The sequence below is a fragment of the Monopterus albus genome, unplaced genomic scaffold (assembly GCF_001952655.1).
Source record: "Monopterus albus unplaced genomic scaffold, M_albus_1.0 scaffold418.1, whole genome shotgun sequence".
NCBI lineage: Eukaryota > Metazoa > Chordata > Actinopteri > Synbranchiformes > Synbranchidae > Monopterus > Monopterus albus.
Window position 1 is genome coordinate 37,189 of NW_018128298.1, and position 18,513 is coordinate 55,701.

The 18,513-nt window shown below is 41.3% G+C and overlaps 2 protein-coding genes across 7 annotated transcripts in view; both read left to right on the top strand.

Moving 5' to 3' along the window:
• The window catches only part of slc10a7 (solute carrier family 10 member 7), a 10,105-nt gene extending 3,343 nt beyond the window's left edge, over positions 1–6,762 (top strand). Inside the window, exons 4-12 of one of the 2 annotated variants that reach the window (XM_020586661.1) lie at positions 565–640; positions 776–814; positions 968–1,003; positions 1,248–1,331; positions 1,445–1,610; positions 3,055–3,106; positions 3,396–3,469; positions 3,801–3,946; positions 4,468–6,762. In XM_020586661.1, coding sequence (XP_020442317.1) covers positions 565–640; positions 776–814; positions 968–1,003; positions 1,248–1,331; positions 1,445–1,610; positions 3,055–3,106; positions 3,396–3,469; positions 3,801–3,946; positions 4,468–4,500 — 706 coding nt within the window. In that variant the 3' untranslated portion in view covers positions 4,501–6,762. Of the gene's footprint in view, positions 1–564; positions 641–775; positions 815–967; positions 1,004–1,247; positions 1,332–1,444; positions 1,667–3,054; positions 3,107–3,395; positions 3,470–3,800; positions 3,947–4,467 lie in introns of those variants that run through there. The other variant, XM_020586662.1, reaches the window with a different exon arrangement.
• A 6,577-nt stretch (positions 6,763–13,339) lies between these two features.
• The window catches only part of LOC109951912 (uncharacterized), a 36,969-nt gene continuing 31,795 nt past the window's right edge, over positions 13,340–18,513 (top strand). For 2 of the 5 annotated variants that reach the window (XM_020586674.1, XM_020586678.1), the window contains exon 1: positions 17,329–17,592. The gene's annotated coding sequence lies outside the window, so the exon portion shown is untranslated. Of the gene's footprint in view, positions 13,413–17,184; positions 17,279–17,328; positions 17,593–18,513 lie in introns of those variants that run through there. The other 3 variants (XM_020586675.1, XM_020586677.1, XM_020586676.1) reach the window with 3 other exon arrangements.

Sequence of the window (18,513 nt, forward strand, 5' to 3'; positions counted from 1 at the left end):
GGAAACCTTTGCAGGTGTTTTGTTAATTAGCTGACTAGATTGGGACACAGGGAGCCTACAATGTTGAACTTTGTCATGATATTCTAATTTTGTGAAATACTGGATGTGTTTTTTGGCACATACCTGTAGCAATGAGCACTTGTGGCAAATAAGTAAATTCACTGTTACTTCATACTCGGGCTCATACTTACTCTTACTTATTAAATCAAACTTAAACCTTCTCTGCCTAGAGGGTCTAGTGAGACTCGGAACAAACTGACACCATCAGCTGGTCCTAACCACTCTTTGCCCCCAATTACATCCTGTTTCCTAGCAACAGCATGAACTACAGATGCCTATTTGGGACAAACTGTCCTAACTGTCACTGGGTTTATTGGACACTATGCAGAATGTTAGTTGTGCACCTTTAGTAACCAGTGTACTGTGCACTGATGTCTTGCTGTTCATGCACTTGGAGCAGGACAAACATGTTTGTTCTATGCTTTACACGCCTGTCTGGTCCAGAATGACAGTAAAGCTGACCTTGACCTTTCTCATCATCCCCTCCTCTTCCTCACTGTCTAGCTTACAGACGGTGAGCTGCATGCCCCCGCCCGTCTCCTCTGCTGTTATTCTCACCAAGGCTGTCGGAGGCAACGAGGTGACAAACACACACTTTAGCAAGTCGTTATCCTTCAGCGTTTGACAAATGGAGTAATATTGAACGGTAATAAGCAGTGTGTGTGTGTGTGTGTGTTCATGATGTTGTCTCTGTATGTTGTGTGTGTGTTCCTAGGCTGCTGCCATCTTCAACTCAGCGTTTGGAAGCTTCTTGGTAAGATGCTGGTTTGATTTGTGGGTTCAGACCTGCTTTGAATTCGGTTAGGGCTAAGAAATGTGTTTCGAATGAACGTTATGAAACTGTAGTTTCCCGTTAACTAGTCCAATGGCATCCAGCCGTCAGTGTGAACTCTGTGTCTTCCTGTAGGGAATCATTGTGACGCCGCTGCTGCTGCTGCTGTTTGTAAGTCAGACCTTCTGAAATTTAATATGCTTTCCACACTGAATACACACAAACACACACATCAGACTCTTTCACTGATGGTTTCTGCCACCTGGGGGCAGTGCAGCAGAGTGTAACCACAGCGCTGTGAGTTACCACAAGGCCACAGTACATTTCCTCTGCTACACTTATTTGACCTGACTGTTCCTGCAGTGTGTGTCGGACTAATTTTATTTGTGTCGTGGTTCTTCCCCTGCTCGTCCAGCTTGGCTCTTCATCCTCCGTTCCCTTCTCCTCCATCTTCTCTCAGCTCTTCATGACCGTCGTGGTGCCTCTGATCCTGGGTCAGGTACGAACTTGTGTGTGTTACACAGGTCCAGAAGACGTCTTCTTCTGATTTCTGGGAACTACCAACAGAATCCAGACGATCTTTCTGGTGTGTCTGTGTGTGTGTGTGTGCAGGTGTGTCGAGGTTTCCTCAGGGAGTGTCTGGAGCACAGGAAGCCGCCATTCGGCACCATCAGCAGCGCCGTCCTCCTCATGATCATCTACACCACCTTCTGTGACACCTTCAGTAACCCCAACATCGAGCTGGACCCCACCAGTCTGCTGCTGGTCGTCCTCATCAGTCAGTACACTGTGTGTAGAGAGAGAGAGAGAGAAAGTAACACCTTTCTATTGAAGGTGAAGGCCACAAGGGAGGAAAGAACATTTTGCTAAACCACTGAGAAAAGTGTTATAATTTAGACTTTAAACTGAATTAAACGTTGTGGAAGAGTTATAAACGTTAGGCTGCCTCAGTTGGGTGGAGCATCAGGTTTGTAACTTCAGATACAATAAAGTCCATCTCCGTTGAAAAGCTTCATCTTCATTGGCAGTTTCAGCCTTTGAATCTTGAGTTAGAACTGCTGAGTTTACTTTTATCCAGTTTATGGTTTTGTCATTTTTCTAGCAGCCAGTTTGAGAGAAATGTTCGCTTCTTGACAATTTATATTTCCCGGTTTCCTTCACTGTGTCGTTGACAGTTAGATGAGAAGATTTACTATATCACTCTCATCATTTTAAGATAAATGTGAAGCTGCAGCCAGACAAGGGAAACCGGTGGCCTGGCTCTGTCCAAGAATCCAGAATCCACACTGATTAACAAGTTACATCGTGTTTGTTAAACAGAAATCAGCTAATTTGCTGTAGTTACGTGCTGTCTTTAACACTTCCGCACAGATAAGATATAATGTGCTAATTAGTTAATATACAGTTGCTGGGAGCTGGATGTAGTTCCCTCTGGACAGAACCAGAACCAGAACCAGCTGGTTCCTTTCTTTATGCTAAGCTGCTGCTGTAGCTTCATGTTTTCATGGGCATTAGTCCAAAATGTTCGATACCAGTGCCGATACCTTGATTTTCATACTGGTTCCTAAACTTACTTTATTTGAAACCAGTTTTATAAAATCAATTTTAACCAAAAATATAGACATTATAATATGTAGTTAATGTACATTACACATTTTGGTACAGATCATTAGCTTCATTTTTCAATTCCTTGGCATCTTTGTGCTCTCAAAGCAGTTTCATAACAAAGTGTAAACCTATTTACCACAACCTTAAGTTCTCTTAACATCAGCTCGATGGTATTGAAGTAATTCGATCGGTGCCATAAAAGTATTGAAGTTCGATACCCAACACAGCAAGAGTGGTATCGATCCTCACATCTAACTGAGCAAGAAAGGAGACAGGTTTCCCAAAAAGGTCAAACTAATAGTCTGATTTCTCACCTTCTTGACAAGTCCTTTGAGTTTTATAGCTAAAAGAATAATTTTCCAATTAACAACTAAACATGGATCCAGTGCCCCATGTAGATGGTAAAAAGGCTGTATCAGCAGTAACAGTATGTGGTTCTGGGTAAAGAGGCTGCCCACTCGTACAAACTTGTAGTTTCAGTCTAACACGCCACATAAACAAGATGAACACTGCCATAATCCTGCTAACAGAGGTTCTGCTGACTAAAGATGGATAAATATGTTTTACACTCTGGATTGTAGTGGAATGTTAAAGTGACGTCTGTCTCTCTGCAGTTTTCTCCGTCCAAGTCGGCTTCATGCTGCTGACGTTTGTGGTTTCTACCAGGTGAGGCTCCTCCTCCTCCTCTGTCCTCCATCTTTACTCCTCCCTCCACTCCTTCTTCTTTATCTTTTTGTTTTTTTACACACCAGTCTCAGTATTTCCTTTTTCAGCAAACCCTTGTCAACATGATGTGTAAACGTGCCTAAGAGTCAGATTAAAACTAAAAAGATGGCTGCCGTGTTTCTTACACGAGCACATTAAGTCAGATGTCTGAGATCCACCCAATGGCTTTGTGATTTTTGGGCTATATAAATAAAACGTACTTGATTTTACTTCCTGTTTGTCTCTGCAGGCCTGGCTCAGGTTTCAGCTCTGCAGACACTGTCGCCATCATGTTCTGCTCCACACACAAATCACTGACTCTGGGCAAGTAAATAAAATGACTTTTTCACCACGTCTAAGCCTGTTTTAAAATAATGAATTAACAATTTATTCCTACGTAGATTAAAAGCACAGAAGCTCCTTTATTCTTGATATTAATAACATTATCATGTATGCAATGTATAAAAATTCCATTGTTTCCCATCCAAACATACAAATGTATGAACAGCAGCTAATAAAAGATGTACAACATTAGTATATGGAATAATATAGAAACCCAGTGTCAACAGGCAAATTTAAGAAGTATTATTTATTGTGTTTTGGGGATTAAACCTCAGCTCCACAGGCAAAGTGTCAGAACATTATTTCTCTCCAGGTATCCCTATGCTGAAGATCGTGTTTGAGGGCTACGAGCATCTCTCTCTGATCTCAGTCCCGCTATTGATCTACCATCCGGCTCAGATCCTGCTTGGCTCCGTCCTCATCCCGACCATCCGCAGCTGGATGACCACCCGGCAGAAGGTACACAAACTCTGGTGCACACACTCTGTGGGGTCATAGGTTAAAACGCCACCTGCCCAGGTTCACAGCCTGAGGACAAGGCTGCAGTCCAACGTTAACCTCTGCACCTGGTCTCTTCTCCTACAGTCTTGTTGAAACACTAATGCCCTGAGGGAGTAGACCCAAAAACAACTGTTTATTTAACCTAGTTAAAACAGTGCCTCCATTATAATTGTTCTTCTTGGCTTTTGTAACTACAGCTGCAGATCTGTTGTGATCCTGTGTCAGTTCGTCTATTGTTGAACTGATATATTTTAAACTCCTCCCTCAGTGTTATTGTCAGGAGAACAATCTGCAGAACTTGGATCGAGCATCAGTTGGGTTGCACTGGTTCATAGTGGTGGGTGTGGTGATGATATTGACAGTCCCCTGTCAAATCCACAAACTACTGAAGTTGATGTGAATTTTGATGTACACATTGCAGTGGAGCAACGAGTTTGGAGCTGATGTCTTGGTGCTTCTTTTCTTCTGTCTCTGTTCAGGCGGTGAAACTGTTGTACGTTCAGCCCGTCTGACAAGGATGGTGTTTGTACTTTGATGCAAAGTGGACTAAGATGGAGGGAACAGTAGTCGTACAGTATGTGCCTTATTACAGCCAAACAACAGAGACCTCAGCGTGGTGGAGTGGACAAGGCTCGCTATTTAGACAAAAAAACTCCTGTTTCATATGTCAGTCACATGTTCTTTTATATTTAAAAGAAGAAAATGTTTTATTTTTTATGGAATACCTAAAAATTCCTGCAGAAGGAGGACAGCTGTTTTGTTTCTTTGTTTTTTAACAGTGGGAATATTTAGTTTGAAACTTGCACCTACCAGCAAGAAAAAGAAATGGTGGTGTTACTGGGACCGTTCTTTTTTTCATTTTGTTGCTATTTTCTACATTTTTCTACTCTTGGCTGTCACTGCCAGAAAATGTGAACGTTTGTTGGTGCTGCATTATCTGATATGTTATACAGTAACAGCAGCTGTTTTGGTTTTTGACACTTTCTCAAATAAGGTTTGTGTTTGGTGACAAGAAGCAGTGTTGCAGTGACACTTTCAAGGTCGTGGTGTTAATGAATAATCAACCCGAATGAACATGAACATTGAGGTAGAGAGTCTGATTTAACAGGTAAATACCATCATCTTTTTTTGGATCTTTCCAGATTTTTATGTCTTTTCTTGCATTATTTGCACTTCTACTGCGTGTGTGAATTCTTGTCAACGCCATTTTCTATACACTTTGGATTCTGACCAACATTTGTACCTTGAACCAGTGAGGAGGCAGACATCTAAATGTTTATGATCAAGGGTCATACCAAGTAGCTGTTACCCTCTGCAGTAAAGTCCAGAAAAAAGTTTGAAATTCCAGAATAATGCAAAAAATGAAGGTGTACATACACATCTGTATGTAGACGATATCCTATTCTTTATCTAAGCGATGTAGTAGTTACATCATTTTGTCAATACTGTAGTCCACCAGCTACAATCATCAAAACCAGTTTAAGGAAATGAATGTATTGGAAAAGTATGAGATTGTGGAACTAAATTCAGTAGGAGGATTTTTTTATGACCTGATAATTAGACTGAATTTTTACTTGATGTCCCTCTAGCTAACTTTTGGATTCAAATTCTTGACTGTTGGGGAGAGAGAGAGAGAATCAAAACAAACTCAGTCAGTAACCAGCCATACTGGTTTTAAAAAAAGCATCTCATAACCTTGGTCCAGCGGGGCATGGAAGAAGTGCTGTGTGGATTTCAACAACAATGGCCACAAAGGCAAGACATAAACACAAGGCCTGAAGATGGTGGGGGTGGGGTGTGTAGTACAGCAGGGAGACAATACTTCTGGACAGTTCTTTACTTGATTTGTCTGAATTTGTGCTAAATCCTAGTGAATGCAGCTTTAAAAGCTGTGAAATGTGGGCAGTGTTTGAGGTCTGGAACCAGATTAACAGAACCACCTGTATGGCAGGGTGACGGGGAATGTATCATCAACAACCAATCATATTACCCTGTTTGTCCAAGTCTGTTCCTACAAACACCACAGTATTTTTAGAAACGTTAGCTGCCTCGTGACCTTAAGTCTATGGACCAAATTGACATACAAAAAAAGTGTGATACTTTGCTCACTGGCACTTCAGCAGCATTTGCATAAGTTAGTCTTCCTATGATGCCTTACAACTGTATACATTCAGAAAAATGAATGTAGATGTACGCATCTCCCTGAGTGTGTGTTTCTGTAACCAAGCAGGTTATTGGGGAATGACCTGCTTGGTGCACACAACAAGCCAAAGCCTGTTTCTTCACTGTTTCCCTGTTTACTTGGATTGAGACGAACACAATGAGCAACTGTGGCTCTTACTTTCCAGTGTGGTTGGTAGAGATTGTCTCTAGGGGGGGCTGTGGCTCAGGAGGTAGAGCAGGTCACCTGCTCACCAGAAGGTTGACTGGTCCGATTCCTTTCTCCAGTCCACATGTTGAGGTGTCCTTGGACAAGACACTGAACCCCCAGTAGCAGTGTGAGTGCGAATGGATGAATGGGCAAACAATGTGCTGCAATGCATAGAAAGGCATTATACAAGTAAAAGACCATTTACCATCTCTGATGCTGATGCTATGAGAATACTGAGGCCTCTGCAGCACAAATGCCACTTCACTGGTCATCCAGTAACTGAAGTTTACAGTCGATATCTGTCTGTTTTCAGTGCAATTGTTCTGCCTGTTGTGGATGAAAGACAGTGGATGGGGGATATGTATGGGTTTGTTCTTACTTGTTAATAAAAAAAGACAAATGGAAATAAACTGGTAAACTGAACTGTATTTTCTTCTGTACTGCTTACTTTTGAAAAGTAAGGTAATGCAGTGCAGTCCAAGTACTTGGTGTATGGGCATCAGTTTCTTTCCTGATTTATCTGTGAACCATGAGAAAAATGAATCCAGGTGGGTTTCTTGTAACATTAAACGTACAAATGTATATAGCTAGTGAATAAATCAGTCAATATTATATATTAGTGAGGATTTAAGATGTAATGTGCAGAGTTGTGTCCCCTCTGTTAAATGGATCAGGTAATTGTTGGCAGTTCACACGCTAAAGAAAAGCAACGTGCAGCTTTTTCTCAGATTTCAAACTGCACAACTAGAGATTACAGAGCTGGAGTTTTCCACTGGAAGTCTTAACACTCCTGCATCTAATGGGCTCCTCATTCTCAGGGCAAGTTTAGATATATTTTGAGATCTAATTGTGTATTTCTTGTTTGACCAAGTGGAAAAAACACTCAGGGAATTATTGGCAGCTCATTAATTTTACTGACCCAATTTTTATTTACTTTTTGGTACAGATGCGTTTTCTGTTGCATCATTTGGGTGAAGTATTGTTAAAGTAACCCTATGACAGCCCTGCTAACACACCCTCGGGCCACTTTTAACACACAACCACACCCAAGTGGTTTGAAATTGCTATACAACCAGCATTTCCATCTGTGAAGCCTCAGACCACAGGAGCTGAAATAAAGAAGCACACGATGTGTATTACTGAAAATATTTTATTTTTAAATGTATCCGTATGCCTTTACATGACAGTTTACATATAATGTTCAATATTAGTGATTAGCATTTTGAGATTGATATCATAGGTGAAACAAGAATGAACCTTGGCACAAAATTCTTTACAAATGTTTAAAATCGTTTCAGGTTTTTTATGTTTTTTGTTCATTTTTACCTGTTTGCCTTATTGTCTGCAAAGCAGTGAACTCCATGAACCTGTGTGAAAGGTGAGTGATTCAATGGTGTCACGCCCTAATACAAAGGCACAGGGTTCATTCCTCGAGATGAAACCTGGAGCTGGTATAAAAAACATTTCATCCCTGTTCAGTTACATTCTTGAGAACATGAATCAGGTCGGGCATCGTGCAGCTTAATTAAAAAAACACTTTAATCAGTCTTTTTAGACTGGCATCCTCAGGAGCAGGGTGCAGCTCACTGGGTGACCTCACATGTCCTACCTACAGGTCTGACAGGTGCATCAGTGCAGGCCAGCTATTTTGTTCAAAAACAAAAACACATCACAGTTGCCTTGTTTACACATAACAAAACATCACTTTTGAAATGCTGCTGCAAAGGCTTTTTACAGTGACTGAAGTAACCAAGAGTCAAGGGTCCGTGCACGAGATCTCTAGATATTTTTAACGAACATCAGGGTCTTTTGTTTTGTAATGAAGCATGTCACAAAGTTATTTAGGGCCTTGTAATGTTTGTTCTAATTTCGATTTAGTTATTTTAAATGTACTCTTAGTGTGTTATGTTCTTTTTTGTTTTTTTAGGAAAAACAAAATTAGAAGAAGATGTTAGCTTCCTGTTCTGATCTCTGCCGATAACGTAGCTCAGCCTGTATATTTTTATGGACAAGTCTAGGTTTGGCCTCATTTTGGTGCCAGACAAAAGGCTGACATAGTGGCCAAATATTATTCATTATCTGAGGATCGTGAATAATCACAGTCAATTTCATGACAATCTGACAAATACTTTTTGAGACACTGTCAGGCACCAAAGAGGATGCATTTTAATCTCAATGTGATGCTAAACAAAAGTTGTCTGTGGACTCCGAATGATCACACCAGTTCAGAAGGCAACTGGCCAGAAGCTGTCAAGGTATCTTGCTTTCGGGCATGAAAACAAATAGAGTAACTTTGCCATCATTGAGCATCAATGCTACTGTGACAAAAGAATGTAAAATAACCTTGTTTCACTGGATTATGACCATTAAGCTCATGACATTAGAATGCTGTAGGCTAGCTTGACGTACAAGCTAGTCCCTAGCTAGGCTAACTAGATAACAAGGAAGCTTTGTATTTTTGTGTGTTTTCTGTTACCAATTAAATGCCATGCTTCACAATATCAATTTCACTCCAATTTAATGTTAATTTAATTTAATGAGAGACCTCAAATGGTATGATTATTTCTGCTCTCAGCTCTGATTTGAAAAAATATTTTGGTGTCTACAACTGTCAGTTGCTACCATTACCTGTGTATGTTCCCTGTCTGTCAGTCTCCAGGTGATGCCAGTATATCATACTCTGCCAGAAGCACAAAGCTGTTTTCTCTGATTCTCCGGACTCTGACCAAATCTCCACACTCCTGGACATGGATCAGCCCTCTTTCTCCTCTCCCATACTCTCTCTCCCTGTCATTCAGCGTCATCTCTGTCTGTTTGTGACAGGCTTGACGGTACATATATCTTATCCCGACCACCAGCACCATACCCAAGCCAGCTGAGGAGCCCAGCAACATGCCCAGCTCCCAGGCACTGTGTCTGGGGATAATATCTGGATATTTCTCTTCCTTGTCTGGAGTTCCAGAGGGATTGGAGGGACGTTTGGGTTTAGTTTCACTGTTCGGAAGATTTGGTTTCAATTCATGACCAATATTTAGTTTAAAGTTTGGTTTAAGGCTTGGATCAGGTTGGTGGTTTGGGTGAATCACTGCTCTTAATGTTGGTGAGTTAATGATGGTTTTAGGATTAGATGATGCCATGTGGTTCTGGATTAGCAACCTCTGACCTACAGTCACTTTGTGGGAGGGTGCAGGGGACAAAGAGGACAAGGAGGGGTTGTGAAGAGAACGACGGGGAGCTGGTGAGGGTCCTGGATACATGGTGGTAGATGACATAGAAGAGGAGGAAGTGGCAGATGAATTGGAGGAATATGATGATCCCAATGGGAAGAGAGAAGTTGCTGGGGTAGAGGTAGATGAGGAAGAAGGAGGAGGTGAACGGGGGGAAGTTGCAAAACCTAGGGAAGAAGCTCCAGAGACAATGGAGGAGGAGAGAACAGGAGAGATGGTGGAAGAAGAGGTTGAGGAAAAGGTTGATCCTGTTATATACTGGGAGGAGGTAAAGGGAGATGAGGAAGAAGTAGATAAAGGGAGTGGGGAGAATAAGGGAGCTGGTGATGGATAGTTGGAGGAATTCAATGATTTTAATGAAGAGGCTAAGGAGGATGGCACAGGGGAAGTAGAGGATGGTTGGTCAGAGGGAAAATTAGGAGGAACTGAAATCGGGGAAGGAGAAGTTAGAGCAGAAATGGCTGGAGCTGTTTTGGGTTGGTCCTTTACAGAGGAAGAAGAGGAATGGGTGAACAATTTTGATTTGATGGATGGATGCATTGATACTAGGGGTGAACCTGTAGAAGGATATGGAGGAGTGGTAGAGCTATGGTGAACAAGGGAAGATGCAAGCAAAGTATGATCTGAAGTAGAGGATGAGGAGTGAAGAGTTGACTGATAGGTAGAGCCAGAAAAATAAGAAGGAGAAGGAGTAGCTAAGGGAGCAAAGACAGACACTGGGCTCATGGTTTTGATTTTTGCTGGAGACAGAACATCTGTGATCTCTTTACCCTCATCTAGTGTGACGACTGGGTCAACCCTCAATGTGAAGAGTAGAGGGCTGAAAGATCTGGGAGTTACTGAAGGCTGAGATTGCTTCCACCCAGATGTAGATGCATGGGGTGTATTACTTTGGGAAAGGGGCTGGGAAGAGATACTAGAAGCTTCAGATAGTATTTCAGATTGGGACTGGTCTGTCTGGGGAAAGCTACCTTGACCCAGAGTTTGACTGGGGGTAGTTTGGGGCAGGGCTTGGTGAAAGTAACCCAGAGGTTCAAGATGAGATGGACTGTTCAGGGATACAGTTGTTTGAAGGTCAGGGTGAGGTGGGCTGGTTTGCTTTGGTCCCATTTGGTGTTCAAATTGGTTATTTTTAAGTGGAGATTTGGGTAAATGACTCACAGACTGGTAGTGGGATGGAAGGTGTTTGTTGGGTAGATGCTGGAGTGATAGAGGGTTGGGCTGAGCAAGAGATGGACTTTTGTGGGTCTGGATAATAGACTGAAGGGTGGATTTGGATGCAGTATAGGGGTTTAATGAAGAGGTTTGGGGAAAGGGTTTAAAGGAAGATGCTTGTGAGAAAAGAAGAGTCTGCCTTGTAACAGTTTGGGACTGAAGTAAAGGTTTGAGGGTAGGAATCTGAAGCTGGGGCAGGGACTGGCTACCCATTTCATCCTTTATTAGTCTCATTTGGGACATGGTTAGGCTAGTCCTCCAGGGCTGCAATGAACTGCTCTGTCTCTCAGTCTTAACTGAACTAGTTTGGTCCTGCATTGTTCCTCTTCGATTGTGCGATGTGGGTCTTGGGGGATTTGAACTGTGGAAGCTGCGACTTGAAGGTATAGTTGTGGTGGTGGGTTTCGGGTTTATTGTTGTGGCTTTGGTTTCAGGATCATTGGGCAGTTTTGAAATGTGAAAGTTTATGTTTGACTCTTTACTTTTCATTTCACCATTTGTCAGAGGGAAGACAGGAGCCAGGGAGTGCAGAATGGAAAGGGGGGTGGTTGCGTTTTGCACTGTGGTGTTTGGCAAAGTGGTAGTAACGTCCATCCCTATAGGCTCAGCTGAGGAGAAAGAGGCGGTAAAAGGAAGGTGGCTGGATGAGAAAAGAGTGCGCTTGGGGCCCTTGGTATGAGTAACAGGGCTCCCTGTGTCAGTGCCTGCCTCTTCAGTCACACCTAAGAGGTATCCTGAAGTTGCATTAATGTCATCCCTACTGTCTTTGGTTGCATTTTGAAGAAATCCTGAAGGCTTAGGGCTGTTCCTTTTATTAAATGCCTGATTTGCCAGGTGTTTAACTCCAAGGAATGCCAGAGTCATAGAGCTGTTAATCTCCAAGGCTGGATGAGAGACTCCTGTTAATGTTTCCAGAGATTTGTAGATTTGTGTTCCACTCCTCGTTTTTGTAGGGAGTCCTAGTGTAGCAGCAGAGCTGAATGTCTTGTTAGTTAGTTTATTTGATGTTCTGAGAGCTGTGAGACACCAAGGTGAGACAAAGTATTAGTTGTCATGAAGTGGGGATGCAAAGACAAAGTGATCCATTACAAGTTGTCCAGTTTGTGTTTTGCCTCAGCCTGTTTTTTTATGACTTGACACTGCATGAGATGTTTGCGTACCTGGCAAAGCAGTAACTTCATCTTCCTGTTGAGCAAAAATTGAAGTCCCTTGATCTACTACTGTGGTGTTCCTGCCACTCCAAGGACTACGACTCCCATCATGCACCACTGCAGATTTAATACCTGCCCAGTACACAAAGTACGACTGCACTACAGTGATGCTGGAATGAAAGACAAAGAGGCTTATGCATCTAAATTACACAACTGTGCAAAAAGCTATGGAAGTAACAAACGTGCATTCACTGGTATGTCTTTTCAGTAAATACTAGTAGACTCATATTTACTAGAACTGTATGTCTCCCATGGGTGCATCAGGAGCCCTCCACACAAATGACAGGTTTCTCTTCAGCTGTTTGTCGGAATGTGTGAGGGTGTCGCCATCTGAGAAGCAGCGCAGGGTGTGGGTGCCAGGCGCTGTAAAAGTCCAGGAGCCCCCAACTCTCGTAGACTTGACCCTAGCTCCAACCCTGACCCCAACCCCTGCTTCAGCTCTGCCCCCGTCACCATCCACACTGCGAGCCTGGAGCAAGAAACCCATGAAATCCCTAGAGGTTCGGACAGTTACTGAGGACACAGGTATAGATACAGAGAAACACAAGAGTCATGAAATGAGTCTCTAGCATCGTTATAATGAAAAGGTTAAGTGGGGAACCTTGTTGGCCTTGGGGTTAGGGTGTCCTCCATGAATGTTGTGTGTCATTTCCCATTTCTCAACTCTAATAAATTCATAAAAGGCAAAAGCCCTTAGCACATAAGTTAAGGCAGGTAATTTAGTACAATTTTTAGGTATTTGTACTTCAGTATTTTCATTTTCTATTACTTCATACTTTGGCTTCACTACATTTTAAAAGCAAATATTGTACTTCTTACTCCACTACATTTATTTGATAACTTTAGTTACTAGTTACTTTTTAGAACCAGATTAATACCAAAAAATACAGTATAATTATAACATATCACTGATCTGTGGTGAAAAATTTACAAGCTTCCCACCAGTAATTCAAATTCAATGCATATAAGCAGTTAAAACCAGCCCCCCTTCACCAGCTGCAGTATTAAATGTGATGTACACAGTCATGCACCAGTAATACATTAATATGATATACATCCTGCATAATGAGTACGTTTAGTACTTGGAGTATGTTTTGATGCTAATACTTTGGTACTTTTACATAAGTAACATTTTGAATGCCAGCTAAGCTAGCTAGTCAGTTAGTCACCTGATCTGTCAGCCATATAATAATTCAGTAGTACCTGTGAGTAACTGTCCAGGCAGGTAAGAAGAGGCGGATGTGCGCAGGGTGATGTGGCTGTGCTGAAGGTACTGAGGCTGAGCGCTGATGTGGCCAGGAATCATTTCCTGACAGGAGGCATGGTTGGCGCCGCGGGAAAACGGCAGGATGGAGGGAACCAGCGAGAATAAGACCACACCCACCCCAAAACAGTGGAGGGTAGAACGCATGTCTACACACACACAGACACACACTTTAAGTTGTAATCCACTCAAAGCAGTGAGAGATGGTGGGGACGACTCCCCAGACTTTATGAATCAGAATATGTACATTCCAAAACACACAAAGCTTGAGGACATCACAAAAGAATAATTTATACAGCTGGTATGAAGCTTTGTGTCATAGCTCAACAGCACTACACCCAAACATTCACATTTATGTCATTTTTAACTTGGATTAAAATGTCTTGAACAAACTGTGAAAGGCCTGGAGTTTTCAAGGGAAAGGGAGTTAAAGGACAAACCCACTGGTGTACAGTGGGTACGGAAAGTATTCAGACCCCCTTAAATTTTTCACTCTTTTCTTTGTTATATTGCAGCCATATGCTAAAATCATTTAATGCAAAAATGTCAAATTCTGTGTTTTTCTGTCAATATGGGGTGCTGTGTGTACATTAATGAGGGAAAAAATGAACTTAAATGATTTTAGCATATGGCTGCAATATAACAAAGAGTGAAACATTTAAGGGGGTCTGAATACTTTCTGTACCCACTGTATTATATATACTCTCACTCAACTAATGAATGAATGGTGCAGCATTTGCAGGAGAGTCAGAGGGTTGGGTGGATTTTATGCATAAGCATCCTCACCTTGTGCAGTGGTAACCTCCAGGATGCCTAGAAAATCTGAGCAGCCCGATGCTATTTCTTCTTCTTTTCCTCTTTCTTCTTCTTCTTCAGTTTGTAAAGAATCACTTTTTGCGGTCCTGTAGTTGTGTTGTCGAGTGTAGAAAAGTCTCTGAACTGTTTGAATCCCAACAGAGACTGTGAGGTTTTTTCTTTCGAGTGCAGGAGGATGAGCTTGAGATCTGGAGGGGTCCCAGGCTCCAGGATATGGGGGTGGGAGATAGAACCAGATCATGTAGAGCTGCAGATTGTATCCCCAAGTACATTATCAGCGGTTTTTAGAACAACATTTAATATTAAAAGAGAAAATTAATTGCATGTTGTTATACAGTATGTACACAATATCTGTATTTGTATGAGCTTTGGAAGACACAATATGGCATCGATCAATCTTTTTTTGATATATAATTCTACTTCTATTACACTGTATAATGTAACACTGCAGTATTTGTGCATGTCAGAGGACGTGTTGTGAATAGAGCTGTACCAATATTCAGTTCATCAGTTTGGGGAATGACAGACGGTTACTCTTCAGGTGTTTTTCATATTTGATCAATTGTTCTGATCATTTCTCAGCCAGCTACTTATTTGTCACTGTAAATGGAATATTTTCACTTTGGAGTGTGGTTGAACAAAACATATATTTAAAAACAAATCAGGAATTAAGTGTTTGTTTACTATTTTCTGACATGTCTCGAGTGAAATGATAAATTGATTGATTTAGAAAATAATCAGCAGGTCAATTGATATTGGAAGTGATCATTAGTAACCGGCCTGGTTGTGAAATCCTTTTGATTAAACCATACAGTACCGAACATCGTTAACTTAAAAACACATTCAAGTGATTATCCAGAGAAGATGCTGAATATGGGTATAGACACCTTTAGGTTTTTACCCTAAAAATACTCTTTACCTTTGAATTTAACACCAAATTTAACTGTAGGAGGGGCAACACTCTTTTCTAGTGGGGGTGTTTCTATGTTGTGAGGAGCCCCCCCCCCCTCACTTGTCACGCTACCAGGATGTACACCAGCTGGAGCTGCCTCCCTCCAGGATCTCCCAAACATTTCCATTTGTCTCAGAGTTTTTCCTCCTACCTCATTTTATCAGCTCAGTGTGAAACTCCACAAAAGCGTCGGCATCAAAATTTACTTGAAGGTCCAAAGTTAAAAGTCATGCAGTGACTGCTCCTGATAGAACCTGCCCCCCTTCACCAGCTGCAACATTAAATGTGATGTACACAGTGAAGAATCAGTAATACAGCAACATGATACGCAACAATGTGAAATGTGCCATTCTGCATAATGAGTACTTTTAATATGTTTTGGTGCTAATACGTTTGTACTTTTACCTAAGTTACATTTTGAATGCAGGACTTGTAGGAGTACTTGAGTATTTCCATTTTCTACTACTTTCATACTTGGCCTTCATAACTGAAGGTTTGTTTCCATCAGTAAAGCCGATCAAACACTACAATTAACTAATCATTTAGTAAAAGTTATCATTTGAAAAACTGTGTATTGCAAGCCTCATAAAATTGTTTATTGTACAATTTTTATAAAGTACAATACTATGAAGTACTTGGTGTTACTGCTGCATATCTCCTTCTAGTATCGATGGCTGCTGAACTCTCCCTTGTCAGCAAACATAACATTTCCTGATTAAATTTGAGCTGAATGTTGTACATTCATTTGGTGTGATGGGGTGTGACCTATCAGTGCAGGTGACTGCAGGTACTAATACCAGACAATGAATCATGACTTCAGTGCCTGTCTGGTGAGTCACTGGTGAACAAACTGATGACAGTTTTGGCAATGTATCATAAATGTGTCAATAATAAACTCAGGAATGAGTCACTACCAGATATTCAGGTGCCTTGTGCACAGGTAAAAAAAAAAAAAATCACACCTATATCCTCAAGTACTGCGGATATAGGTGTGATTTTTTTTTTTTACCTGCCTGTCTGCATAATTTTTCCATAGAGTAAAACCAAGGATGGATTAATGTATTTCCTAAAGTCAACAGCTCTATCAAGCCAGTTTTTCCACACTGCACACGACGTTGTCTGAGACTAAGCTGCTGTACATTTCAGGGTTCACTTTGGCTGCAGACAGGTAAGCATTTCCTTCAACCATATAGTTAATTGGATCAGCTTGGCTTGATGTTTTTAGCTTTTCAGGACGTAGACTGCATATGAAGCCAGTTATGATGCAGAAATCAAACTAAATCTCCGGTGTGTGTGTGTGTGTAGATACAGTAAGTTGTGATTACAGTGGATCATTTATTTGTCATGTACATTACAGACTAGATATAAGGCAGATAATTTATTATAGAGATAAAATAAACTTTAGAGGGTTTGTTTAGAAGTTATTTATGACTGTTGTCGGCTCTTGACGGGAACATATTCCAGGTTCCTCATATTTACAGTATAATTCCTCATTGAAACGTTTCCCCCTGCGCACTTTGTTCACTTTGTTAGCGTCCTATTTTTTCAGCTGGAGGCTGATTCAAGACAAAGCTACGTCCAGAAAGTTAATAAAAATGCCTTATTACTTTTTGTTATCATGATAATTATTAAACCAAGATTCACTTTTATGCAGAGAGAATGTTTTCAGAAGGTTCTCAGAATGTTGCAGCCACAATGTTTTAACATTGTTTAATAAAAAAACATTGCGTGATTGTTATGCAAGAAACATTACATTGACAACATTCTGAGAAGGTTCTCAGTTGCAGTCAGAAAATTTTAGGTTCGTTAAATATGCAACGTTGCTTCAATGTTTGCAAACAAACATCGCATTCACAACATTCTAAGAACATTTATTGAATATTTCATTTAGAACGTTATAAATCGGTGGAAAAATAATATTGCAGCAACATTTTTATCAGTGAAAACATCTTTAGAACATTAATTGAATGTTTTCTACTAATGTTCCACGTGTAACCTTTGTAGAACTCGTAGAGAATGATACTAAAAGTTGTGGGAACGTTCCTTCCTAGCTGGGTAGTCCCAGTCAGGCGGATGCCTGTTGCAGAAACAGTCGGTAAACGGCTGTGCGTTGCATCTGGTGCCCATGTTTCCAACAGACACCACGACGCAAGACACAGTGAGGGTCACGGAGTAACATCCTTTAGTTGACTGGCTGTGTGTGAGCAGCACTTCATGGTCTGACGGTGTCCAGGGTCAGTGAAGACCGCCGATATTGCATGCTTTGCTAATATTGAGTGTCAGGGTTTTCTTTTTTATCGATAAAGTTTTGTGATTCTAGTGGATCACTACAGTATGTTCTTTGACTCTGGCTTCGATTTGCATTTGGTTTGCATCTATTCCGTTATCATTGATGGAATGTGTGTCCAAACGTGAACTAACTGGTTACCTAAACCGGTATTCCCAGCCTACGTGCAGGGGGACGACATGTATACACCATTATGGGCTTTTTGTGCTAAGCTGCTGTTGTACACCTGCCTCGCAGGGTTACCTGGCTCACTGCAGACAGGTAAGCATTTCTCAACCTTACAGTTAATGGCATCAGCTTGACTTGATGTTTTTAGCTTTTCGGGACTTAGGCTGCATATGAAGCCAATTATGATACAGAAATAGAATAAAATCTCCGGTGTGTGTAGATACAGTAAGTTGTGATTACAGTGGATCATCAGCATTTTGCTGATGCAGGATTTTGGAGGACACCAGATGGTTTCATCCATTTGTCATGTACATTAGACAAAGAATTCATTTGAGAGATAAAATTAAATTTAGAAGATTTGTTTAGAATTAGGGCTGCACCACTTTGCCAGTTGATTGTTATCAGCTCAGTGCAACTGTTCCTTCTTTTTTTTCTTTGTCTGTCTTTTTTTCTTTAAAACACACACACATACATATATATATATATGTATATATGTTGGGGCTGGGGTGTGGTACTGTATGGCCAGGTGTATGGTTTTCGGACCAACACCTACAGCTCCAAAACAAATGTGGGTCCTATTTCCCGACTGCCCTTGTTATCAAATAATAGGACAGCATTAATTTTGGTTGAAGTTGGTTTTTACTTAACAGAAGGGTTTAAATAACAATAGTCAGTCCCTTTTTTTTTTTAATATGTCGAACAAAAACAAGACAACAGTAGTGGACTTATTCTTCAAGATGCCGGAATTCCTGTTCAGGCTGGAGTAAATACCCCGAACTCGTAGACAGTGTTGTCTCCCCTGCCGTCATGGAGCTTTGTATTTCCCTGCGTTTTTCTCTTTTTCTCCTTCTCGGTCTCTGTTTCTCTTTTTTTCCCGCGGGAGACTCGCCTGTCACACAGTGATGACGTCACAACAGATGCGTCCTCATACAGCTGTGGGTGAGCACTGCATGTATACAACTATCATAGCCACACCCACTGGGCACCTACTAAACAACACCTTACTGCACCAGG